At 48.3% G+C, this 20988-nt stretch overlaps 1 protein-coding gene across 5 annotated transcripts in view; it reads left to right on the plus strand.

The window, feature by feature from the left end:
* The window catches only part of LOC102049506 (monocarboxylate transporter 2-like), a 39009-nt gene that overhangs the window by 367 nt on the left and 17654 nt on the right, over positions 1 to 20988 (plus strand). For 2 of the 5 annotated variants that reach the window (XM_055708663.1, XM_055708666.1), the window contains exons 1-2: positions 11024 to 11363; positions 16182 to 16277. The exons of 1 other annotated variant lie outside the window; for it this stretch is intronic. In XM_055708663.1, coding sequence (XP_055564638.1) covers positions 11036 to 11363; positions 16182 to 16277 — 424 coding nt within the window. In that variant the 5' untranslated portion in view covers positions 11024 to 11035. Of the gene's footprint in view, positions 1 to 11023; positions 11364 to 16181; positions 16278 to 20988 lie in introns of those variants that run through there. 2 more of the 5 variants (XM_055708664.1, XM_055708667.1) reach the window with 1 other exon arrangement.

Below are 20988 nucleotides of genomic sequence, written 5' to 3' on the forward strand. Positions count from 1 at the left end.
GATGACGTACATTGGCAAAACAAAACAAATACTGCTGAGTAATTTCTCGATAACTTATATGCCATCAATTCTTGTCATTTCATCACAAGTCTTGCTGTGTGTGGGTGGAGGCTTGGCCATGGTGTAATCATCTGAGTCTTGGACAGTTGTTTCAGCATATTTAGTATTATGTCTTTTGTTCTGTTTCTATTCTTGGCATTCTTTTGGAAACAAAAAATATATTATTTGCACTCATGATTGTAGCGAAGATGCTGGAAACTCAAAACCTGAGTCTGGCTGATGAACAGCCATCGCATACATACACGTAAATCTTGAGATAGTGTGTAAATCTGTTCTTCCCTAATCCTGTTGCTAAAATTTTGTTGCACGTAATTTATTAAGGGATGATGTTTTAGATTTCTCTCTGCAGACGCTTTCTGAAAGAACAAATGTGTCCACCAGTTACTTCAAGTTAAAACGATCATTGGGTACTTGCACCTTGGCTGCAAAAGTCACTGTTGTGCAAAGGTTGTGGGAAGGTGTTGCTTGTCCTCATAACAAAATCATCAAGTGGATATTCTCAGAGGGATGTTTTCCTCAGATACTGATGCCAGGTGTCAGTCTGCCACTTTGATCTGAGTAGCTGGTGTGTATCTTGCTGTTAATGGTTAGTAGAGGACCATTTTGCTTTTAGGTTGCTGCTTCCTGTGAGGTGCGGCTGCTGGAGGTTACTGCGGGGCTCTGAGTTCTTAGCTTGTTTTGCAAGGGTGAGAGGTAAAAGGATTGAAACTTAAGAACACAAGAATAGCCACGCTGACTCACACCTGCCCAAACCTGTATTCTTCCTCAAAGAAGGTCACGAATATACACTTTGGGAAAGACAATTACAAAGAAGTTGGGGATGGAGGGATCCTCTCGGTACCCCATCGCCTTCAAGACAGTGCAGTTTGGGGGCTTCCTGGGTCACGCACACTCATCTCATGTACTTTAGCAACTGGTTTTACATGATAACAAAAAAAAAGAGCTGATTTTTCATCCAATATGGGATGGATGTATTAAGGTGAAAGGAGAAAATTTCTGTAAGGCTCACCTGGCACTCAGGACAGTGATACATGTGCCCTGAGCAATGCCTGTAACTCGGTGGGCAACCTGTGTCTTTACTCTTTTGATAGCTCATGCCTCGTGCTATTGAGCATGCGACGCCCAAGATGACTGTGTGCCTTGCAAAGCTGGCACAGGAGCAAGTGCCTCTTTACTTACCAAATCAAATCCAGCCCTCGTTAAGGGAGACTGGAGGCTCCTACTGCCGCCAAACCAGCAGCCGGTCTCAGCCCAATCCTGGCAGGCAGGTACCGGTGTTGCTCACCCACCGGGGCTGAGGGGCACGCTCGGGGTTTGGGATGTCCGTGACCAGAGAGGTGTGAAGGGTGGCTTCCTCCCCTGCTTGCAGAAGGAGCCTTGCCAGGCCTGGCTGGGGCAGCGAGGAGGCTTCGCTGGGCTGGCTGCGCTCTGGTTTCTGCTGCAGATGGACCAAAATGTTCACCTCCAGGGTTATTAAATCTGCTGAGCACCCATTTCCCCTTGAAACAATGAATGTGTATCCTCTGGCTGCTGTTTGGGTCTGGTGGTTTGATGTCAGGAGCTGAGAAGGGCTGACGGAGTCTGAGCGAGAGACTGAAGAGGGGTTCAGGCTGCGGTGCTGTTAGACTCATTTTCCCAGGTAGTGGCTGTCCAGGGCCTCTGAAAACTGGGTGTCTGGAACTGAGCGCCAAATGTTAGACGTCTCAGACTGGTTGAGATTTCTGGCTTTTCATTCCCTGAGGTAGAGCCCTCGCCACCCAAAGATACAGAGGTGGCTACAGCAAGGGAACAGCTGTCAGTGATCTTGACGGAGAAAGAAGTCATTACAGTATAAAACTTGGGGGTTTCGTTATTGATCTTCCCATCTTTAAATACAGACTTCTATGAAATCTTCTTGCTGCAGAGCTGTCATTATAAACTACAGCCACATGTGCAAGCGCCTGACTTTCCCAGATGTCGCATGTAATGACAGGAGGGTGTCAGCATAAGCAGGAAAATATGAGATGCTGTGAAGCAAGATGACTTTTCCTTTCCAGCATTGCATTTACCTTTACGCAGACTTTGGGCTCAGAACTCAGTGCTGGCAGGGGGGGTCCTGTCCCACCTTTCCTGGTGCTTTCAGACACCTGTGTTCATTGCTGTAAGAGCAACTTTCCTTCCTGGGGGTCTGTCCTGTGGGCTGGTAGCTGTTGCTCTTCACCTCATTCTGTTTTTAGATCACTGTAGCATCTGGGTTAAAAAAACCCCAACAACCAAACAACAAAACCCTATGAAAGAAATAAATCGCAAAAAGAGTCTTAGGAAGAATCCCTATGTAATGATTATAGACTCTTCTATAATTAAGGAAGATCAATTATGTCCTCTGTTCTTGTGAATGATTCATAATTCTAAACATTTCCCTGTCATGTTCTCATCTTTCAGTTGTTGTTTCCAGTAAATGGTGTTGACATCTCCATAGATCTGAAAGCAGCAGCATGCTAATAGTAATAGAAAGGAGAATGGCAATAATAACAGATTTAGGAGTTTCATCTCGGGGAATAAATATCTTTGAGTGCATAAGTAATTGAATACTCAGTTTGATCTTCCTTTCAGCTACACCAGCGTTAAGTCTAAGGCAATTCTGTAGCAGCCAGTGAAGCTGCACGCTGTGTTTGAGGGAGGGGGAAAGCACCAGCAAAACCTGCCCAGAATGGTTGAGGGCCTGCAGGGGCTCTCTTCCAAGAGAATTACACCTTTAAACCTCAACTTTAGTTTTACAACGTTCAGAAATGCTACAGCTAATTGTATACAAAGTTGTCGTTCAGGACAGCATGTGTTTCTGTGCACTAGAGTAATTAACATAAAAAAAAGTTTCAACATTGAATCTTGTTTCTGGGTGAAACTTGGCTTTGCTGAAGTCAGCAGGCACCTTGCCATCACCTTTGTTGGAGCCAGGATTTCATCTTTCAGCTGCAAAGTCTGGTCGTCTGATCTATAGTGCTAGTGGCAGATTTCAGCCCCAAGAGTGGCATTTAGGAAAAGGGGCTGAGAACTGAATGAAACTTTAGAAATTAATTCTGTGCCTGTAAACACTGGGATTCACAAAGTTCTCCGGGAGTGTTAAGTGATGGAGTGCCCTATAAACAAGACCTGCATCTTTGAAGCCTGTCTTATGAGGAGTCGTTTCTGTGGCACTTAGGGGGCTTTTGGGAAGGTCAGTCTGTAAACCCGGGATTACAGCAAGCTTGAGCAAATACTACACTTGGACCAAAAGTCTCCTCTTTTGATCTTGTGGGGTAACATGGATGTACAGTGTCAAAAGTTCAACAAGCTCCTAAAGAACAATCTGTGTAAGGCCTTGAAAGTTAATACTAAAGCATCGTGCTTGATCTGCTGGACAACGGTCAGCCAGAATAGCAAAGCAACACGGAAAATGCAGGCACAGGAGCCCGGCCGAGTTTGCCTACAGTAACACTGTGTATTGCATCACTTTGTGTTAAGGGCACAGACTGAGCAGCCTCGAGTGATGTTACACACAGCTATCCACACCGTGTGATGCAGGAACTAATCTCTTCCCATGTTTGAGTCTGTTCCTTGTTTCCGTGTCATGGCATTTAAGTGAATTTGAAAGGTGATGAAGGAGCTTGCTGGGTTTCCTCCACCCCGCGAAGGGGAGCTGGTTGCACTCAGAGCAGCTGCAGACTGGATCCTGCACTCCTGCTTCGTCACCCGCTGTTTTGCAGTGTCCAGCAGCCACACTGGTGACAAGCTTCTGCTCGGTGCACCCTTGTTCTTGCAGCAGACCAAAGGTGCCCTACATACGTGCAGCAAACAGCAGTATCTGTTGATACTGATGTTGCTACTGAATGCTACAGTCCTAGAGGAAGATTTCTTGGGGGAGCTCACGTCGAGAGCAGAAGCCTCCATGGAGTGATGATCGCTTGTCACAACAGTTCATTTGATGGGGGAAAAAACCCCCAACAAACAACAAAGCCCCAGCTGCCTCCTTATGACAGTTTTCTGTAGCTTGAATTGATTGTCCCTCTAATACTTTAAAACTTGGGTGAGGTGGGGTTAATATTTTTGGAAAATACCTGCGTTATATAAAGGCTCAGGGTACTATGATCTGCAAACAACAGTGTCCCAGAGAGTACCTGCACACCCGTGTGACGTCCTTCTGTTCCCAAGCCACTGACCCTCAATTCAGGCTCAGCCAACATTGTGCAGTTCCAGCTTTTTGCTGTTCTGGAGTGGGAATTGCTCTTCATTGTAGACTTGTAACATCTCTCCTCTCTCAAACATCAGGAGGGTTTAATGAGATCTAAAGCTCTCCACCTTGTTGCAGAGTTATTCAGGCAGCCCTGAGGCAGGTCATCCTTTTCCTCGCCTGTCGGCAGCTACTTGAGAGTTTATTTGTGGCAGGATAGCCTTGGAGATGGGCTGGAGACAGCAGTGGTCTTGTGGACCAGCTGTGTCACAACTGCTTATGGCCATGCCTTGGAGAGGGTGCTTGTGGAGGGCCTCGATGTGTTTGGACCCTGCAGTCACGAATCATTGGGTTAGTTTTGATAGTCTAAGCTGTAGATCTTTTCTAACCTGGTTCCTTTTCCCTGAAGTGAGTAAGGAAACTCTCACAAAAATGTTTCCATCAGCAGCCACAGGAGACCCATGGGCTCAGTGGAGGTGAGCTCAAGCCCACATGCTTGGGTTACAGTGCAAGGTGGGTGCATCCACTACCCAGAAACTCTGTGTTTGTGAGTTGTGACTTTCTGTAGATCAGCTAAATTAATCCAGGGTGAGAAATCTGGTGCAGTAGTTTCATAAGCAAACAGGTGTAAGATATCTAGCAGGCAACATGTGGAGTATATGTTGGGGTAACTCAAGGGAGGGGCAAACACTGCCCTTGCAAACAACTCTGAAGGTTTAGGTGGATTCTGCATTTCTAGTACGTTATCATCATATCACATCTTCTTAAGCGAAGGGATGCACAGGAGCACATGAAAATAATCATTTTAGGTAAAACTGAGATTACGCAGTGACTAAATAAGTTGGCTGAATGTGGCAGAAGATACTCTGGGGTGGAGGAAGCTGCTGACTTGGTCACTGGTGCAACCAAGTACCCCTGGTAGGATCAGCTGCTCTGTGAGAGCACTGGGGATCTGCGAAGTGGTACCTGCGTGGCACAGTTCGTGTCTACCGGGACTTCCCATCCTTGATAGGGCAGAGACATAGGTAATTTTTTTTTTTTGTGTGTGTGTGTGTGCTTTTGCTTCAAAATAAGACAAGCACGTAAGGCAAACTGGAATAAGATGGGCTATAGTGCTGATTTTACTTTGACAACACTGAAGTGCCTTTGTTCATGACAGGTTTACCTTGAGCAAAAATGTATGAACTTGTTATCCTGTGGTAAAACCTCACAGCAAGGAAAGCCAGGCTTGAGCCTGGGAGTGGAGAGCCACAGGGTGGGAAGGCAGAGGTTTCCCTTTGCACACAGTGTCCATCAGTAAAGCGTCCCCTTTGCTTTTGGTACAAATGAAAGAGTGACCTGCTCTGCTCTGGTTAATGTGTAATTACATCTTCAACACAACCTTCTGACCCAGCTGTTTGTTTGCCTCTGTGTGTGTGCACAATCTGAAATGCCACCAGGCTCTGCATTCAGCAGCGTTTGGAAAAAAACACAGCATTTATCCTAATTTTCCATTGTTCAGGGCTTGGCATAGCCAGACTTCTGCTATAAAAGTTAATAGCTGAATTCTTGATGCATCTTTGAGTACTTCAACGGTGTTGTTTTTCCCTTTCTATGGAGTTATTTTCCAAATATAACAGAGAAAGATCCGACTGGGATTAAAATGTAAATGAGACAAAGATACAATAGCAAAGGAATAATTTGTTTTAATTCCCCAGTTAAAACATTCCAGTTATTAGATTTAGATTAATTGTAGCCATCTTTTTACCAACACAAATGTTTTGGTTTGGGCTGCTGATTAAATTCCTGCAACAAGGGAAAAACAGAAGTGATGTCACTGCTCGGTTTCTTTTATCATCTCCAGGAAACCAGCACATCCAGCAGCGATGCTTCATGCACCTGGCTGGTTTGACAGCATGGCCGCAGGGCTGGAGCCATCTAAGAGCTTTGCTGGCTCTGGAGAAGGTTATTTCATGTCCTATGAATCCCTCTGCCTGCCTGGCCTCTGTGCTATTAATACTGGGGTTTAGCAAAAAGCAACTTTGACATTTCATAACTTTCTGTTTTGACCTTCCCTTGACCCCCTTGTAAAACGTTATTTGGTGGAAAGCAGAGCCATGAGGCTCTGCCAGCATCCTAGGTGGTTCCAAGCTGTGCCAGCACTGATGTCCCTTGGCTCTGCGCAGTGTCACCCCATCGCCAAGCACAGGGACATGTGGGGCTGGTGGCTCTGCCCGCAGCAGAGCATCTCACGCAGCGGTGAAGAGGCTGCGTGGAAATTAAAGATGCCCCTGTAATAGCCACAGGGATGTCAAGGGCTGCGGATTGACCATGCGTGACCCACAAGCCCCATTTGGAGCATGTGTGGGTGCCGTGTTGGTGGGGCTGCCCGCATCCCTCCCACTGCTCAGGGCTCTGACAGCTGCCAGGCAGAGTCAGGTTCCCTTTAATTAAAACCTCGAGCATGACTATACTGGTGGTAAATCCCTGAATGCTGGAGGTCTTGTGGCTAGATGTTGAGGAATGTGTCGTATCAGCCCGCTCACGCTCAGCAGCGAGGACAACGTGGGGGTATAAGGGTAATTCTGCACTCGCTGGGGAGGGAACTATCGATCCGTCCCCAGGCTTGTATCTTGTGATTGCATCTGGTTGGGGTCCAGAGCTGAGAATTTTGCTGAATTGAAACCTTTTCCCAAGTAATAACCTATATTAGTATGGATTGATCCCTTGGAAGAAGTTAATATTATTAGGAACATAAATGTGTGGGCCTGTTTTTGGAGAACTGGGATATCTCTCTCTGAAGAAAGATTATATGGAGGAAAGTAACGGTATCACATCCTGGGCCACGGGGTCAGCCCTTCGGTTTGGCAGACAATTGCTAGTTATAATCTCATTCATTAATTCAGAAACTCCATTTTAATTGTGGCTATGGATTAGATTTCACTGCTAGTGCATTTTATGAGCAAATGGCAAATGACAACAGAATGGTTTTGAAAAATATGGGTATGACATGGAAGTGAGAATCACAGATGCTTTAAAGAAGTGCAGTTGCCTCTTCAGATGCTCACTTACCAGATGCTGTTTTCACGCAGCAGAGCTAGGTATGGATTTTTTTTTTTTTTTAATGTGGAAGCAATTTCTAAAGCCTTTAATTCGCTTTCAAAGACTCAATGAAGGAAAAACATTGTTGGGGTTATAGAGTTGTAGCTCCTACCTTTGGCTGCAATCAAATGCCTTGCGTAAAAGGCTTTGAACAAAATTCTTTCCAAATACCAAAGTGGTCCACTAAGAATAGATAGAAATGCTTTCCATTCTCAGAGGAGCCTAAGGTTTTTTTCCTTGCTTTTTTTTCCAGGAAAAGATAAAATACTCAAGTTGTCAACACTGGTCACTTTTTCTTTGTGACGTTATATTCTTTACTGTGAGGGCGGCGAGGCGCTGGCACAGGCTGCCCAGAGCAGCTGTGGGTGCCCCATCCCTGGCAGTGCCCAAGGCCAGGTTGGATGGGGCTGGGAGCAGCCTGGTCTGGTGGAAGGTGTCCCTGCCCATGGCAGGGGGTTGGAACTAGATGGTTTTTAAGTCCCTTCCAACCCGAACCATTCTAGGATTCCATGATTCTAGATATTATTCATTAAACCTCGGGCTTCAGTAAGTGAAGGTCACTAGTTAATTTAATTTAAAAATCATTACTTGAAATATCTATGGGAACTGTCACAGAAAGCTTTGCAAAGATTGGAAACTGGGCCCATTTTGGGGAAAGAGGAAAAATGTCAGATTCTGCCTTGCTCATGGCCCCTTTTCCCTACTTTGCCCCCCTCCTTTCAACAGCTCTGGAGTGGAGCGCTGGGAATACAACAGCAGTCACTTATTTACATGGAGGACTGAGATAGGGAAATGAGTTGTTTGAAAAGGTATTTAGCAATTTTAATCAATTTTGTTGCCGCTTGCCAGCAAATTAAAAAACCTGCCCTGCAGGAAGAGTCTGCTGCTGTGGATGAGTAAGTGGAGCCCGGCCCTGGGGGGAGCCTGTGCTCCCGAAATGGAGGGGGAGCAATCATGTCAGCAGCTCCTGCGAGATGAGCCCAAGCCTCCCCAAATTGCTAGGAAGTCCTTTTTGACCTAGTGAGCCCAGGATTTTACTGTCAGGCCCACCCCCTGCCCTCAGGCTGTCGTGCTTTGCTTGCGAGCATCTCTTCAGAGCAGCAACACGAGGGCAAAGACTAATTGTTTTCAGACATCTTTAGAAATCATTTGTTTGCCCCCAGTATCTCGTGCTGCCGCTGGTTTTCTGTTCCAGTTTTGAGTGTGCCACCAGTTTGTGTGAATGTTTACCCAGAAGGTGTCACACCAGGGTTTGCTGCAGAGGATGGTCTTTAACGTGACACCAAATTTAGTATTTCTGCAGAAGGAAACTCCCTTCTTCCAGCCAAGGTCATGGCTGGAGATGTACCAGCTTCTTCATCCCTCTGCTCCTGCAGGTTTCCATCTGCTCTCCCTGCGTTCCACGCCACTGCTAAGGATGTGCCCAAGTTCTATCTCAGGTGTGTTTATTTAGATTTGGTCCAATTTTTTATTTTTGGCAGAACACAGAAACTACCAACTGAAACAAACTTTGTTCCCGTTTACTAGAAAATCTCCACTAACCCAAACCTCCCACCATGGCAGACCACCCGCCGCTGCACCCTGCACCTTCGTGCTTGCCGTGCTGCACGTTGTAGAAGCGATGGAGTAAGAGCAGGTGCCCTTACGGCACATAAAGCGGGTCTGGGCGGTACCAAAGCACAACATGCCAGGTCACCCCGCTCCTGAGAGTAAAGGTCTTCTGGTCATTTTAAGTTTACTCAGTTTTATAGGAAGAAGGGAGTAGTAGTCATAAAACACCTTACAGACATGCTGTAAGGAGATCTTTAAAGCTCTAAATTAACTGTGCCAGGAAAATTACTGAGCACAGGACTGATTTTTTTTTTTCCCCCCCTCTCCATTATTGCTTAATTGTGTTATGTAGAAAAAATGGGGTTTTTCTACACACAGACACAGGGTCTGTTTGGGAGTGTTGGAGGGAGGGTGGAAACAGCAGGGAGAGGAGCTCCTGCTCATTTCATCAGGTTGATGTATTTGTACCTGAACCAAAAGTGATACTGCTGTTACAGTCGTGGTGTTAATTGGAAATTAGAGAAGGAACAGCAGCCCCCAGCAGCCAGCTTTGTCTCCCCTTTCCGTGGGGAGGGAAGAGCTGTGTACTGGCCCAGCAGCAGCGGCAAAGCCCCTACAGAGCCCCGGGCAAGCACAGGGACTTTTCCCTTCCCGAACTACCTGGGAAGGGCTCCCAGCACCCCCGTGCAGAGGGTGGGGGCAGGCAGGGACCTTCTGCCACAGGCACAGCCCCCCCCCCACCCCCGACATTGCTGCATGCCTGGGGTTTGGCTTGGAAAGAGAAGGAAAGAAAAATGTGTTTAAATGCAGATATCAGCACCAGATGATTTTTAGGCACCTCATTAGTGTGACTTGGTTTTTTGAGCATTAGGCTGTCTCTTTTTGAAAACAGGCTGAATCCAGCTTCAGAAGAGATTAGGAAAGAGTTGGTCTGAGCCTTAACAGGGAAGCCAAGGGGGAATGGAAGCTCTGCTGAGAAGAACAGGGAATGAAAGGCCATACTTGCAATGCAAGTAGTATAATTCATTTGCAGGCATTTTATTTTATTTTATTTTATTGCCAAAATGATTTGTAAAATCTGCCCAAATAACAGAATTGTTTAGGTTGGAAAAGACCTTTAAGATCATAGAGTCCAACCATGAACCCAGGACTGCCAAGTCCACCACCAAACCATGTCCCTAAGTGCCTTCATGGGTACACACAGGAGGAAGGTCACAGTCTTCCCAGAGTCTGGTGGCAGAGCAGGAGGTGACAGGGTGCCGGCACTCACCTGCCATCTCTGTATGAAATTCCCCGAAACTGAGGCCGGGAAGGCAGGTGGCTTTATTCCTCCAAGACCCACGGGGCTGTTCCTTAAGCCAGGGGGAGGCAAGGTTGAGCAAGGGGCATGTCTGGTAGTGAAACTGCAACTTTCCAGCAAAAGCAAACACGGCCAATGCTTCCCCAAACGGACTTCGACGTAAAAACTAGAAAATACAGGGAACGGGGAGCAGCAGCACAAGGGGCAGCAGCACAAGCGTGTGACCGCGTGGCAGTACGGGGCCAGGAGCACCGGCAGCTTTGTAAGGAGGAGAAAAGCGCTGGGATGCTGGTGGAAGCAGAGTGGGGGGGGAAATAATTCTGATTTAAATAACCGAGGATGGTTTAATTAACGCCCGTGGGGTGGCTGGGTGCTGCTGCCTCCCGCAGTGTCTCGGGGGGGGGGGGGGGGGGGAAGGAAAAATAAGGGGGGAAAGGGAAAAGTGGTGAGGGAGGTGGACCCCGGCGAGCTGCGGTCCGCACCGCGGCTGCGGGGGTGGGAGCGGGGCCGGTCCTGCGTGGGGCGGTGCGGACGGCTCCCCCCGCCCCGGCAGCCGCGGGGTGTGTTGCGGGGGGGGGGGGGGGGGGGGCAGTGGCCGCCGGCTCCGCGCTGCAGCAGGTGGGTGCGGGGTCCCACGCGTGGGCGGGGGCTGCAGGGCGGCCCGGGCACGCATGAGTGTTGCGGGTGGGAGCCGCCGTTTTTAATGACACCCACCCCCACGGGGCACTCCTGGCAGCATCCCGCTGTGACGCCCCCAGCCCCAGCCCGGGGACAGCTGCCAGCCGCCTCGTTAAATGGCAGCGCCGCGGCGGGGCGCGCCGTCGGGGCTAACGGGAGGTGGGCGCAGCGCTGCGGAGATGCTGTGGCTGCAGCTGCGGGGCCGCACCGCCGGGACTGACCCTGCGCCTTCGCACTTTGTGTTCCAGGGCTCCTCGGCAGCGCTGGCCACCCGCTCGCCCAGCCCGGCCATGCCACCCCTGGCTAACGCGGGGCGAGCCCCCGGCCCGCCCGACGGCGGCTGGGGCTGGGCAGTGGTCTGTGGCGCTTTCGTTTCTATCGGCTTCGCGTACGCCTTCCCCAAAGGCTTAGCCATCTTCTTCAAAGAAATCCAGGATTTCTTTGGCACCTCCTATAGTGAGGTCGCGTGGGTCTCCTCGATCATGTTGGCCACGACGTACGGCGCAGGTGAGTAAGCCCGCAGCAGCCCCTGCGGTGCGGTGTGCTGTAAAAGCAGAAATAAGCCAGAAATCTCCGCTCTGGGCCGGTGGAGAGGGAAGGTAGCAGTGCCCATCTTCATCGGTGGTATCAAGAGGTTTCTTTTCTGATCATGTTTCCAGTGTTGTTTGGGGAAACAAGTCGTATGTGGAGCCTAAAGGGTCTAAGGGGAAGGTTTTGGAGGTAAGTTGGTGCTGGCTGGGGTTTTCAAATAGGCCAGGCGCTTTCCATGTTTGTCGCTGGATCCAGGCATCTTTTGACCCCTCTGGGTGCCTTTTGGCCCGTGGGGGACTCCACGCACCTTTGAAATTGTGGTCTATGACCAGGTCTGTGCTGCCAATCCCTTTATTTCCAGGTGGGCTTGTAGCACCTTTGTAGCTTTTCAAAACGGGGCTTATTTCAATAATAATGGCACAGTGTTATGCAGGAGCCTTTTTGAAGGACTACAATACCCTCTGTGCACCAGAGGCAGAGCTGCACAGTGTGTCCCATGGCTGCATCCCCTTCCCTGGCCACGCTTCAGCACAGGCTGCGTCAGGGGCTTTCTCTGACACTGCCAACAATGTGTGGCCTTGGCCCTGTCACACAGCACCTCGGTTCCCCCAAGGACAGGCAGCACCAGCCCTGCTGCTTGTATCTGAGTAACGAGGGGATGGGCAAGCTGTTTTGAAGAGACTCTGGCATCCTCCTGCCTTGCTTTGACGTAAGTTGGTAACTGCACCCAAGAGGCTGTGAAGTACTGGCATGGCCCAGACCTGGCATGTTGCTGAGGGCAGCAGTGGTGTTCCCCTACCCAGAAATCAGGTTACCTACAAAAGCTTTCCATGGGCATCAGTGAAAAAGCCCCGAGAATAAGCTGGTGTGAAATAGCTAGGTCTGTGTTTCAGCCAAAGGTGAGCATGTAGTGGAGCAATAAAGGAAGTAGCTGCTTGTTTATTGTGGCAGCTTATAATTACAGCAAGGAAATTGGTAGAGTCAATCATTCTTATAATCTGCAAAGTAGTGCATATAACTTTGCTCTTTTTTATGATTTTGATATCACTTTCATGACAAAATGAAAAACTTGGGCAGACTTTGATTAAATCTGCAGGGGGAGGTAGACAAGAACCACGCCCTGTGATTGGAAGAAACTTCATCAATATTTATCCTGGCAATTAAAGCAATTCTGAAAATATTCTTTGCTTTTAAAAAGGGATTTTTTTTTTTCCTTAATAATGCACTGTAGTGCTTTTTGGAGAGCACAGTTGGTAATGAAAGTAAAGATGCTTTGTAAAGGTTTGTAAAGTGGAAGTGATGCTCGAATCAGAGTCTATTGTAATGCGCTCTATTGTAACTGCTGCAAAGGCTTGGTCCCGCAGAGAGTAGCTCTGCAAGGGCTGAGTACCTATTTGAGAACCCACAAATGTGAGCATTTCGAGGGCAAAACCCAAGCAGTAATTCAGAAAAAGAAATCCTTCTCTTAAGCCAGGGCTGTTGTCCCAGGGCACCCCCTTGCCCTCCCTGACAGGGTACTGAGCCTGAGCCCTGGAGACTGCTGTGGCTTTGGGATTGATTTCCAGTAGGGCTTCTATTAAATGCAGAGAAAAGCACTTTTGTCTCAGCCCCAGCAATAGAAATAAGCAGTCTACAGTGAAAAGGAAACAGTCAGGCACTGTACAGGCTGAACAGGAGCAAGTAGATTGCAGCAGGGAGGCAGGCGAAAGGACTGCTTGTCATTTAAACGCTACTTAAATGCTGTTTTAAAGGTCTGGGGTAAATTATGTGGAAGGTCTCTGAAGCAGTCAGGTGGGAAAAAAGGAAAAGTTGGCAGCCTATGCCTTTGGTGTGTTTGGTTGCTTGCAAATAAGTGTCTAGGAAGCTGCATGGTCTGGAAGTCAAAGAGAGATGGCTAATGTTTGGTACCAAGGCTACGTGAATGAGTGGAGGCTGTTGTAAATCTCGTGGTCTGGTGCTAAAATTAGGACATCACTTGTTGGGAAGGCTGTGGTTGGAGTTTTAATACAGGTGACTGTGCTAAATATGTCCCATGGAGAGCAGGCACTGCAGCTCTCCCCGATGACTGGGTCTCTAACATGTCTCTCCAACTTCTCAGTAGCTCAGGACATCGCACAGTGTGAGCCTTGTTCCTGGGGACATGCTGTTCTTCCATTGCACTCAGTCTTGTGTAGATGTTAGCCAGGGCCGAAGGCACCATGGTGATGATCTTATTTCAACCACCATCATCCACAGTGAAACAGTGGGAAATCCTGTTCTGCCGTGGGATGGTGGGAGACCTTGACGGAGTGGCCCCCAAAATCACGTCCCTTCCACAGATGCCATGTGCTGAAGCAATACCCCATCGCCTGTCCTGTAACGCTGCAATAAATGCACCAACACCTGTAGGTTAGGGTTTCCCTGGTTGCTTCTGTGGGTCATTGCCAGCTCTGCTCTGTCTTTCTACAAAATCGTGTCCCCCACCCTCTGCTATGGAAAGACATGCTTCATGCCTGACCATGACCGAGTGAGGAATGCACTCTGCAGATTAACCCTGCACCTGACAGCATCTGAAGTTGCTCACTGGGGTGTAGTTGGGGGCTTGAGTGCAGGTCATGGCCAACGAGCTGGTGCTGGAGCAGATGAAATGCTGCTCTGGTCACCTCTGCCTTCTGTTCGCAGACTTTCCAACCCACTTTCTTCTCTGTCCAAGTGTTCAAGCCAGTGCCATGTGCCCTGTACCTGGGATATTGTAGTAGACTTTTATCCCAATTAACTGAGCATCTCCTGCGTTTTTGCAAGGAGCTGTAACTTCACCCTCCCTTATGCTGTTATACAGTAATATGGGGGATGACACAGCTGGGCACTGTTAGGCTTAATTGTAGGTGATTGCACCTTTGTACCTTCCCACTTGCTTTGCAGTTGCTGGGAGTTATGTCCATTTAATAGTCCTCCCCTCCTCTGTTCTGCTACCGAATAAGATTTATGCCCGTTTGATCATCCTTTTCTGCAGCGATCTGGGCTGAGACATCGAGTTGCTCAGTGGCTGCAGACGGGGCCGCAGTGGGAGTTAGCAGAACATGGAGCAAATGAAACGCACGTGCCCAAGAGCGTATTTAATACGTCTAATTTGATTGACTGGGCATTTAATGCCAGAGCGGGTTTGACTTATGAACAACTTCAGTGATTCGGAAATTCTCATTAAAGGAACGGGGCGCCGGTTTCCTGTAAGCTGCCAAAGACTTGCTCTGCTGTGGTGCCTGTTAGTGCTGTTAGGATGCCTGTGTGGCAAGGCTTGATTTACTTTGCTGAAAAATGAGAAAATAGTTTAATTCTGAATTTTTGCTCATCTTTCCTGAAAAAAAAATAATTTTCTAAAAATGCTAAAGTAAGCTTTCAATATAGTCCTGAGCAACTGGTAGGGTTACTAAACCAGGTAATTATTGCCATGGCTTGTCCATTCCTTCCCCTCCTTTCCCAAATCCGCGGTGAGGCAGATCTGTTGCAGGCTGGTGGAGGTGCAGCAGGGTGCAGCCTACAGCTGGGTGGGAACCGTGTCAGGGGTGCCGAGCATCTCCTACGTGAGGCATTGGGTCCGTGTCCTGGGGCGCTGGGGGGGCCAAATGGTGCAATTGCTGGTGTCAGGTGCAGGCATCACAGCCACAAAAGGAAAGCCACAAACTTACCTCGCCTCCACTCCTTCCCCCTGCTCCAGCAGCAGTAAAGGGCAGTGATTTGGAGGGTGGCCATGCAGATCAAAAGCTTTCCTCAAACAGGCTCCGCTGTTTGCTCAGTTGGCTTCAGGGAAGGACTGTAGTGTTGCTGTCCCCTCCCTGGTGTTCGGCCATGTCTCTGGGCTGTGCCATGGCTTTTGGAGCCAGGACTCAGGGCAGCGAGGCTGGTGTCCAAGCACAGGGGTGTCCCCCATGAGGAAGGACCTGGCTGGCCGGGTGGGCTCCCTCCATCCCCCGGAGCTGGGGGCAGCCGTGCCACCCGGTGCCTTGGCAAGGGCACGCAGGGTCTGATGCTCTTACTGACAACAGCTTTTGTTTGCAAACATCCTCAGGAAAGAGTCTTTCATTTCCTTGGCATGGTCCTTGGTGTGGGGACTTGTTTTTAGGCTGTGCTGCTTACTGTGTGACAGAGCTGATGTTTGCATTTTGTAAATAATGCAAATTAAGTGTATTTTCTGAAAATACTCACATGAACTAACCCGAATCTCAACTGGAGTAGCTCTATTGACTTTGACAGCATGGATGCAGATTTACAGCGACCACCTGAGGCTTTGGCTTGTAGCACCAGAGCAGTTCCAGTTTTTCAGACTAAAACTGAAAATCGGCAGCCGAGACTGTTTCTGCCCGTCACTTTTTGCTTAATTCCCCTAGGAGGCCGTTTTATATCAGCCGAGGCTCTGGCAATATATATTGCAGAAGTTTTAATGTGTCTTATCCCCCAGTTTCTTAATCTGAACTAGGTTGCAGAAAACAATTCTGTCACTATAATACAAGCAGTAAAACAGATTAGTGTGCAGTAAAGTGGATAGCCTGGACTTTATGATCGGGTACTTGTAGTTCTCGCCAGTGTTCATGTGCAGCAATTCCATGTTTCCAGTTGCAGAGGGCAATCTGGGAGGTTTGTGAGTGAGGAGCATGAGAGAACATAGCTTTTCTCTGACTAAATCCTGCAGGGTGAAACCCTATCAATCCAATAAAGAAGGATTTCTGATTTGCAGTGTTCCTACTTTTTTTATTCATGGGTGAAGAGCTCATTCCTTACCCCAAATGAGAAAAGTATTACAGAGCGGTGTCTTTACAGATGGAAAGAAAAGGAACCAGGATCTGTCCATAAGGGACCAGGCGAGATGTCGTCATCTATCCCTGAAGGTGCTTTCAGCTGCACCTCAGCTCTCAGGTATCGGGCTCTGGGGGTGACAGGGACATGCCAACATTGTCAAGGTGTGGAGCATCGTAGGGCACCTGTTGTGCTGCTGCGTGTCCTTGGCAGGGTTTCCTTTTGCAAACTGCCTCCTTGGACTTTGCTATGCCAACAGAAAACTAAGGTTCCCAAGGTCTTGCCTCACGTACAGGGATGATTTTTGTTCAGGAAGACAATCTTAAATAATATAACTGCAAAAACTAAAGCCTTTGGCCTTGGCACCCCCTGACTTGGGCCATGTGCCCATGTCGTGTTCACACCACCACACTGAGCTGCCCTTCTGCTTTTAAGGGTGACACATTTCAAATGAGGCCACAGATGAGTCCCCAGAGATAACCATTACTCAGGCAAAGCAGGAGGCAGTTGAGCTCCCGGGAAAGAAAAGATAAGCAATATTAATTTGCTAGTAATGTAGTTGCCCTATTCAGCATCAGGGGAAGCAGCCAAACATTCAAAAAATAAGAAATACTGATGCCACTAATTTAATAGCGGCAATGTTCTTGTAGCTATTATGGTCTCCTCTAAGGCTGTAAGAGTGGTAAGGATCGTGGGAACAAGTAATGTCTTTTATTACGGCCAACTGTTAGAGCTTGAACAATGAGCTGGCTTTCTGGCACGTATGCCAGAATAGAGAGAATAATTTAATACCAGGGACAGTATCTGCATTTTCAGTTTGGTGGTGCTTTGTCCTTTTTTTTTTTTTTTTTTTTAATGGTGACTGTGTGGCCAAAATGCTCCCTTCATCATTGTAATGAAACAACAGAAGTCATCTGAGTGAGACTCAGAGACCAGATCCCGACACAGAGTCATTACAGCTGACAGGCTTGAATAGCTGGGGCTAGAGCAGGAGACATCTGACCTTTTTTACCCCCAGTTTTGAAGAATCTCACTCTTTCTTTTGTAATTGCTGTGCAGCTAAGCCTCGTGCATGTGTACAGTTTGTAGATGTAAATATGTGCTGCTTTTGTTGTCCCTTAATACGTAAAAAGCTGAGCTGCATCAGGACCACACATTGTTTTTATTCAGTATGTAGTGCAGTGGAGTCTTGGTCTTGGTCTCGCTATTTGCTGCTGTAATACTCCCTGCAAAATCTCCAGGATGCTGTTCTTACACACCCAAATTTCTGTTAAAATTAGGGAATCACCTTCTGTTTTGCAAAGACGGGAGCAGAGAGCTACCTTTTGCAAACACAAGAAAAATGAGAGCATTTCTGAAGTAAAAGCCTTATCCTGAAGCCAGTCGGTGTTTATTGCCGTGGTTATTTATTATTTATTGTTTTGTAATTGGATGAAAAGTCTGAAGATTTAATTCTGGAGATGCTCCACAACTGAGTCTTTTCTCCAAAGAAACCTTCTCCCAGAGCTTGTAACTGCTTAATAGAGCATCTGCTAAAGCAGCAAGGAAGAGATTGGGAAGTTGAAAGTCGACCATTGACCTTGAACATTTAATCCAAAATTTTATAGCTGTATTTTATTATACTGCTAGCGTGATAAATTGCAGTGACAGGTTTAGAAAGCACCTTACAACATGCAGTGGTGTAAAGCTGTATTAATAATGAGTTCGATTCTGCAGTTTTTAAGTTAATCAAAACTGCCAATGTTCTCTTCTGGTCTGGTCCAAACTTCATCAAAACCTTCTCTGCCTCCAGAAGACCTCAGCCAGGGCTCTCCACCCATCTCAAGTTCTTGCAAATAGTTGCGAAGTACCACAGCACTAAAAGGGGAAACTGAGGCACAGGATGGGAGGTGTGGGTTTTATCAAGGACAGGTAGCAAGTGGGTTAACAAGGTCGTGGCCAAGCCTCAGTTTTGGCTCAGGCATTGCCTGATGGACCAGAAGCACCAGGGCAGGACGTGCCCTGAGGGGTGGAGGCTTTACCTGCTCCAAGCTCGGTGGCAGGAGTGCCTGGCGGAATTGCATGTTGTGCATTGCCCGGCAGTTTGCAGTGGAATTTGTGTGTGTGGAGTCCCCAACGGCTGGGCATCTCCCTCGCTGCGGGAAGAGAGCTGCTTGCACAAGAGCAGGTTGCTGGTGTGGACAGCAGCAGGCTGTCGTCGGGTTTCAGAAATAATCTCTGCGAGGCATGAGTCTTTTTGCACATGCTGTGCTCGCATGCTCTTGCTGCAGTTTTCATCCCTTGCTGCTGAGAAATGAGCTGCCATGGCATGTGCTGGGGCTTGTTCTTGTTCTTCAAGCAGCCCAGAGCCCCAAGACTGTGAATTCCTGCACGAGTGGCTTCGCTTCTAAAAAGCAAAGGGGTTATCCTTGTGCCTTATGCTTGGGTAGGTTCACTGTGGGCTTTCCATCAGTTTCTATAATGTGGGCTTAGCAGCTAAATAAAAGGGTCAGTACCTGGGCACAGTTTGCATTTGGAGATGCTCAGCCCATTCAGTGGCAGCATGGATCTGCCAGATGCTCTCTGGTCTTTCCAGGAAATCCAGCACCTGGGTCCTCTGGGTCCGGTGTTGTGTCTGACCACCCTGGGGGATGCCTCAGTTACCCAAGGGTGTCCAAAATGACATGAGCACCTCCTTATCAGCCCTTGGTGCTGAGCAGGGGTTATGAGAGAGGAGAGGGAGGGGAGGGAAGGACAGGCAATATTTGTGATAAGGTATCATGTCAGCTCTCTCCACTTAGATGCTTTGGTTCAACAAAAGTTCTCAAGCAGGGCTTTCGCTAGGATTTCCCTAGCCATGTGCTTGCCACCTGGATATTTTGTGTAGGCTGAAACAAAAGAGATATCTCTGTTTATCCACAGCGGATATCCAGCACTGTGCCATCGTGGCCGAAGCCCAGGCAGGTGCTCCCTACGTACCCACGGCTCAGCTGCCCAGTGCTGGATTTCATCCTTTTGCTTGTAGTTACCAGCTCTTGGAGTCCCACCAAGAGTCAATCAGCCTCCCCGTGTCATTGAAACAAGATGTCTTCCCATGCTAGGGCGATCCCTGGGGTAGCGGCCCCATTACAGTCATGGATTTTGCTAAGAAAAGTGGATGAGGGATGATTTGATTTCCGTAATGAATGGTGCTGCGGATTCATATACTTCTCCCGACTCTCAAAAAGCACTCAAGCCCTGCAAGGTCACCATGTATGTGCTTATATTTTTTATTTTTTTAAATAGCCCTGTTCTACTTAAAAGCGATAATAGCACTATAGGTTCAGGTGAAATATTTCTGTGTTCGTGGACTTGGTCACAAAGCTTTATCATTTCGCCCTTTGTTGGAGCTAGCAAGGTCACCAGGCAGCAGTAATAGAGATGTGATAGACTTAATAAAACCTGAGATTAATAAGAACTACGAAGAAGAAAGCAACAAGTTTTGGTTGGAGGGCTGTTAATGCTTCCCAGGCAGGTGTTAAGCCCAGGAATAAGTTATAATCCACTCCGCCAAGTGAAGTTCAGACATATGCAAGCTTCTTGCCCTGGTCAGTACCGCGTGCCATCTGCGTGCTGCCGTAGGAAGGAATATGAGAGCTTTGATGCCAGCCTGTCCCACAGCATTGCAGCTTTTCTGCCCCTGGATGGCTCTCCAGCATAACTGGTCTCTCGGTCAAATTATGTAGGGCTTCTAGGAGGTGGACAAAGAAAGCCCTTTGGCCAGCATGGCCAGGTAGGGGCCAGTTTGGTTGTAGAGCAGTGTGCTAAGACCGCTAAGGAAGGGTTGCTGACCTCAGGGAATAGGTGTTTCAGCCCATGCAGAGCTCATATTCTACAGCTGGGCTTGAAATGACGGAAGGGATAAAAGTCTGCAGTCCTGCCAAAGCAAAAGGTTAGCTAAAAATTAAAAAATCATAGGAAAGAAATTAAAAAAATGTGAAGTTGTGACCTTCCGAAGGTCAGCGGCTGTGATCTGCTGTGTGGGTGAGATCCAAACCAGCAGCCTGGGGAAACCACCGGGTGCAGGCAGCCGAGTGCTCAGCACCTGCGACGCCATCTCCTCGCAGGAGCCATTATTTAATTGCCTAAATATGAAGTGACACAAAGGACCTTGGCTCCAGCCCCGGTTTTGGAGCCATTGGCCTGTGGCTTCCCTGCGTGCTGCAGGAGCAGCGCGTGTCAGCTGTGTAATCTGGAAATTGAAATGCTGAAGCACTGATCAGATAAGATTGCTGGATAAGGAACAGAACACTTTGTCTTTCTGAAGCTTGGACCTCATCTGCTTTGTTTTCCTTTTCTTTTTAACATCAGGATGCTGCTGTGGCAGATGCCTGTGTTTCTGATGGGAGGTCAGGGTCCCTGGCTTCCCCAGGAGGTGCCTGGTGGGTGCAGGGGTGGGAGGGCTGCCGCAGCTTGGTTTCTGCAGCAGATCATTACACCCACTGTCTTCTCAGCGGGATGTAGTGCCAATCCTGCCCCAGCAGAGCCAGCACCACAAAGCCCAGACCAGTCTGATGGCCAAGTAATGCGTGTCCACACAGTCTCTCCCGTGCTTGGCTTATGCACCTCGCAGGAGTTGTGCTGGACCTGCAGCCACTGCCCGCTTTAATGTGCAGACCGTTTGCCTCACCTGCCAGGGAGAAAGAGAGGTAGCTTCTGGTGACGGGTTAGCTGTTGGGGCTGCTATTGCATACGCTGGACGTCATCTTCCTTATTTAAAAATGATTATTTGCAGTGCAAGGTAATACTAACAGAAGGCATCAGGGCAGTTTAGGGGGGGGTGGGTCTGTGGAAGCTGCCCTTTGGGGGCTGG

This window comes from Falco cherrug, chromosome 4 (assembly GCF_023634085.1).
Source record: "Falco cherrug isolate bFalChe1 chromosome 4, bFalChe1.pri, whole genome shotgun sequence".
NCBI lineage: Eukaryota > Metazoa > Chordata > Aves > Falconiformes > Falconidae > Falco > Falco cherrug.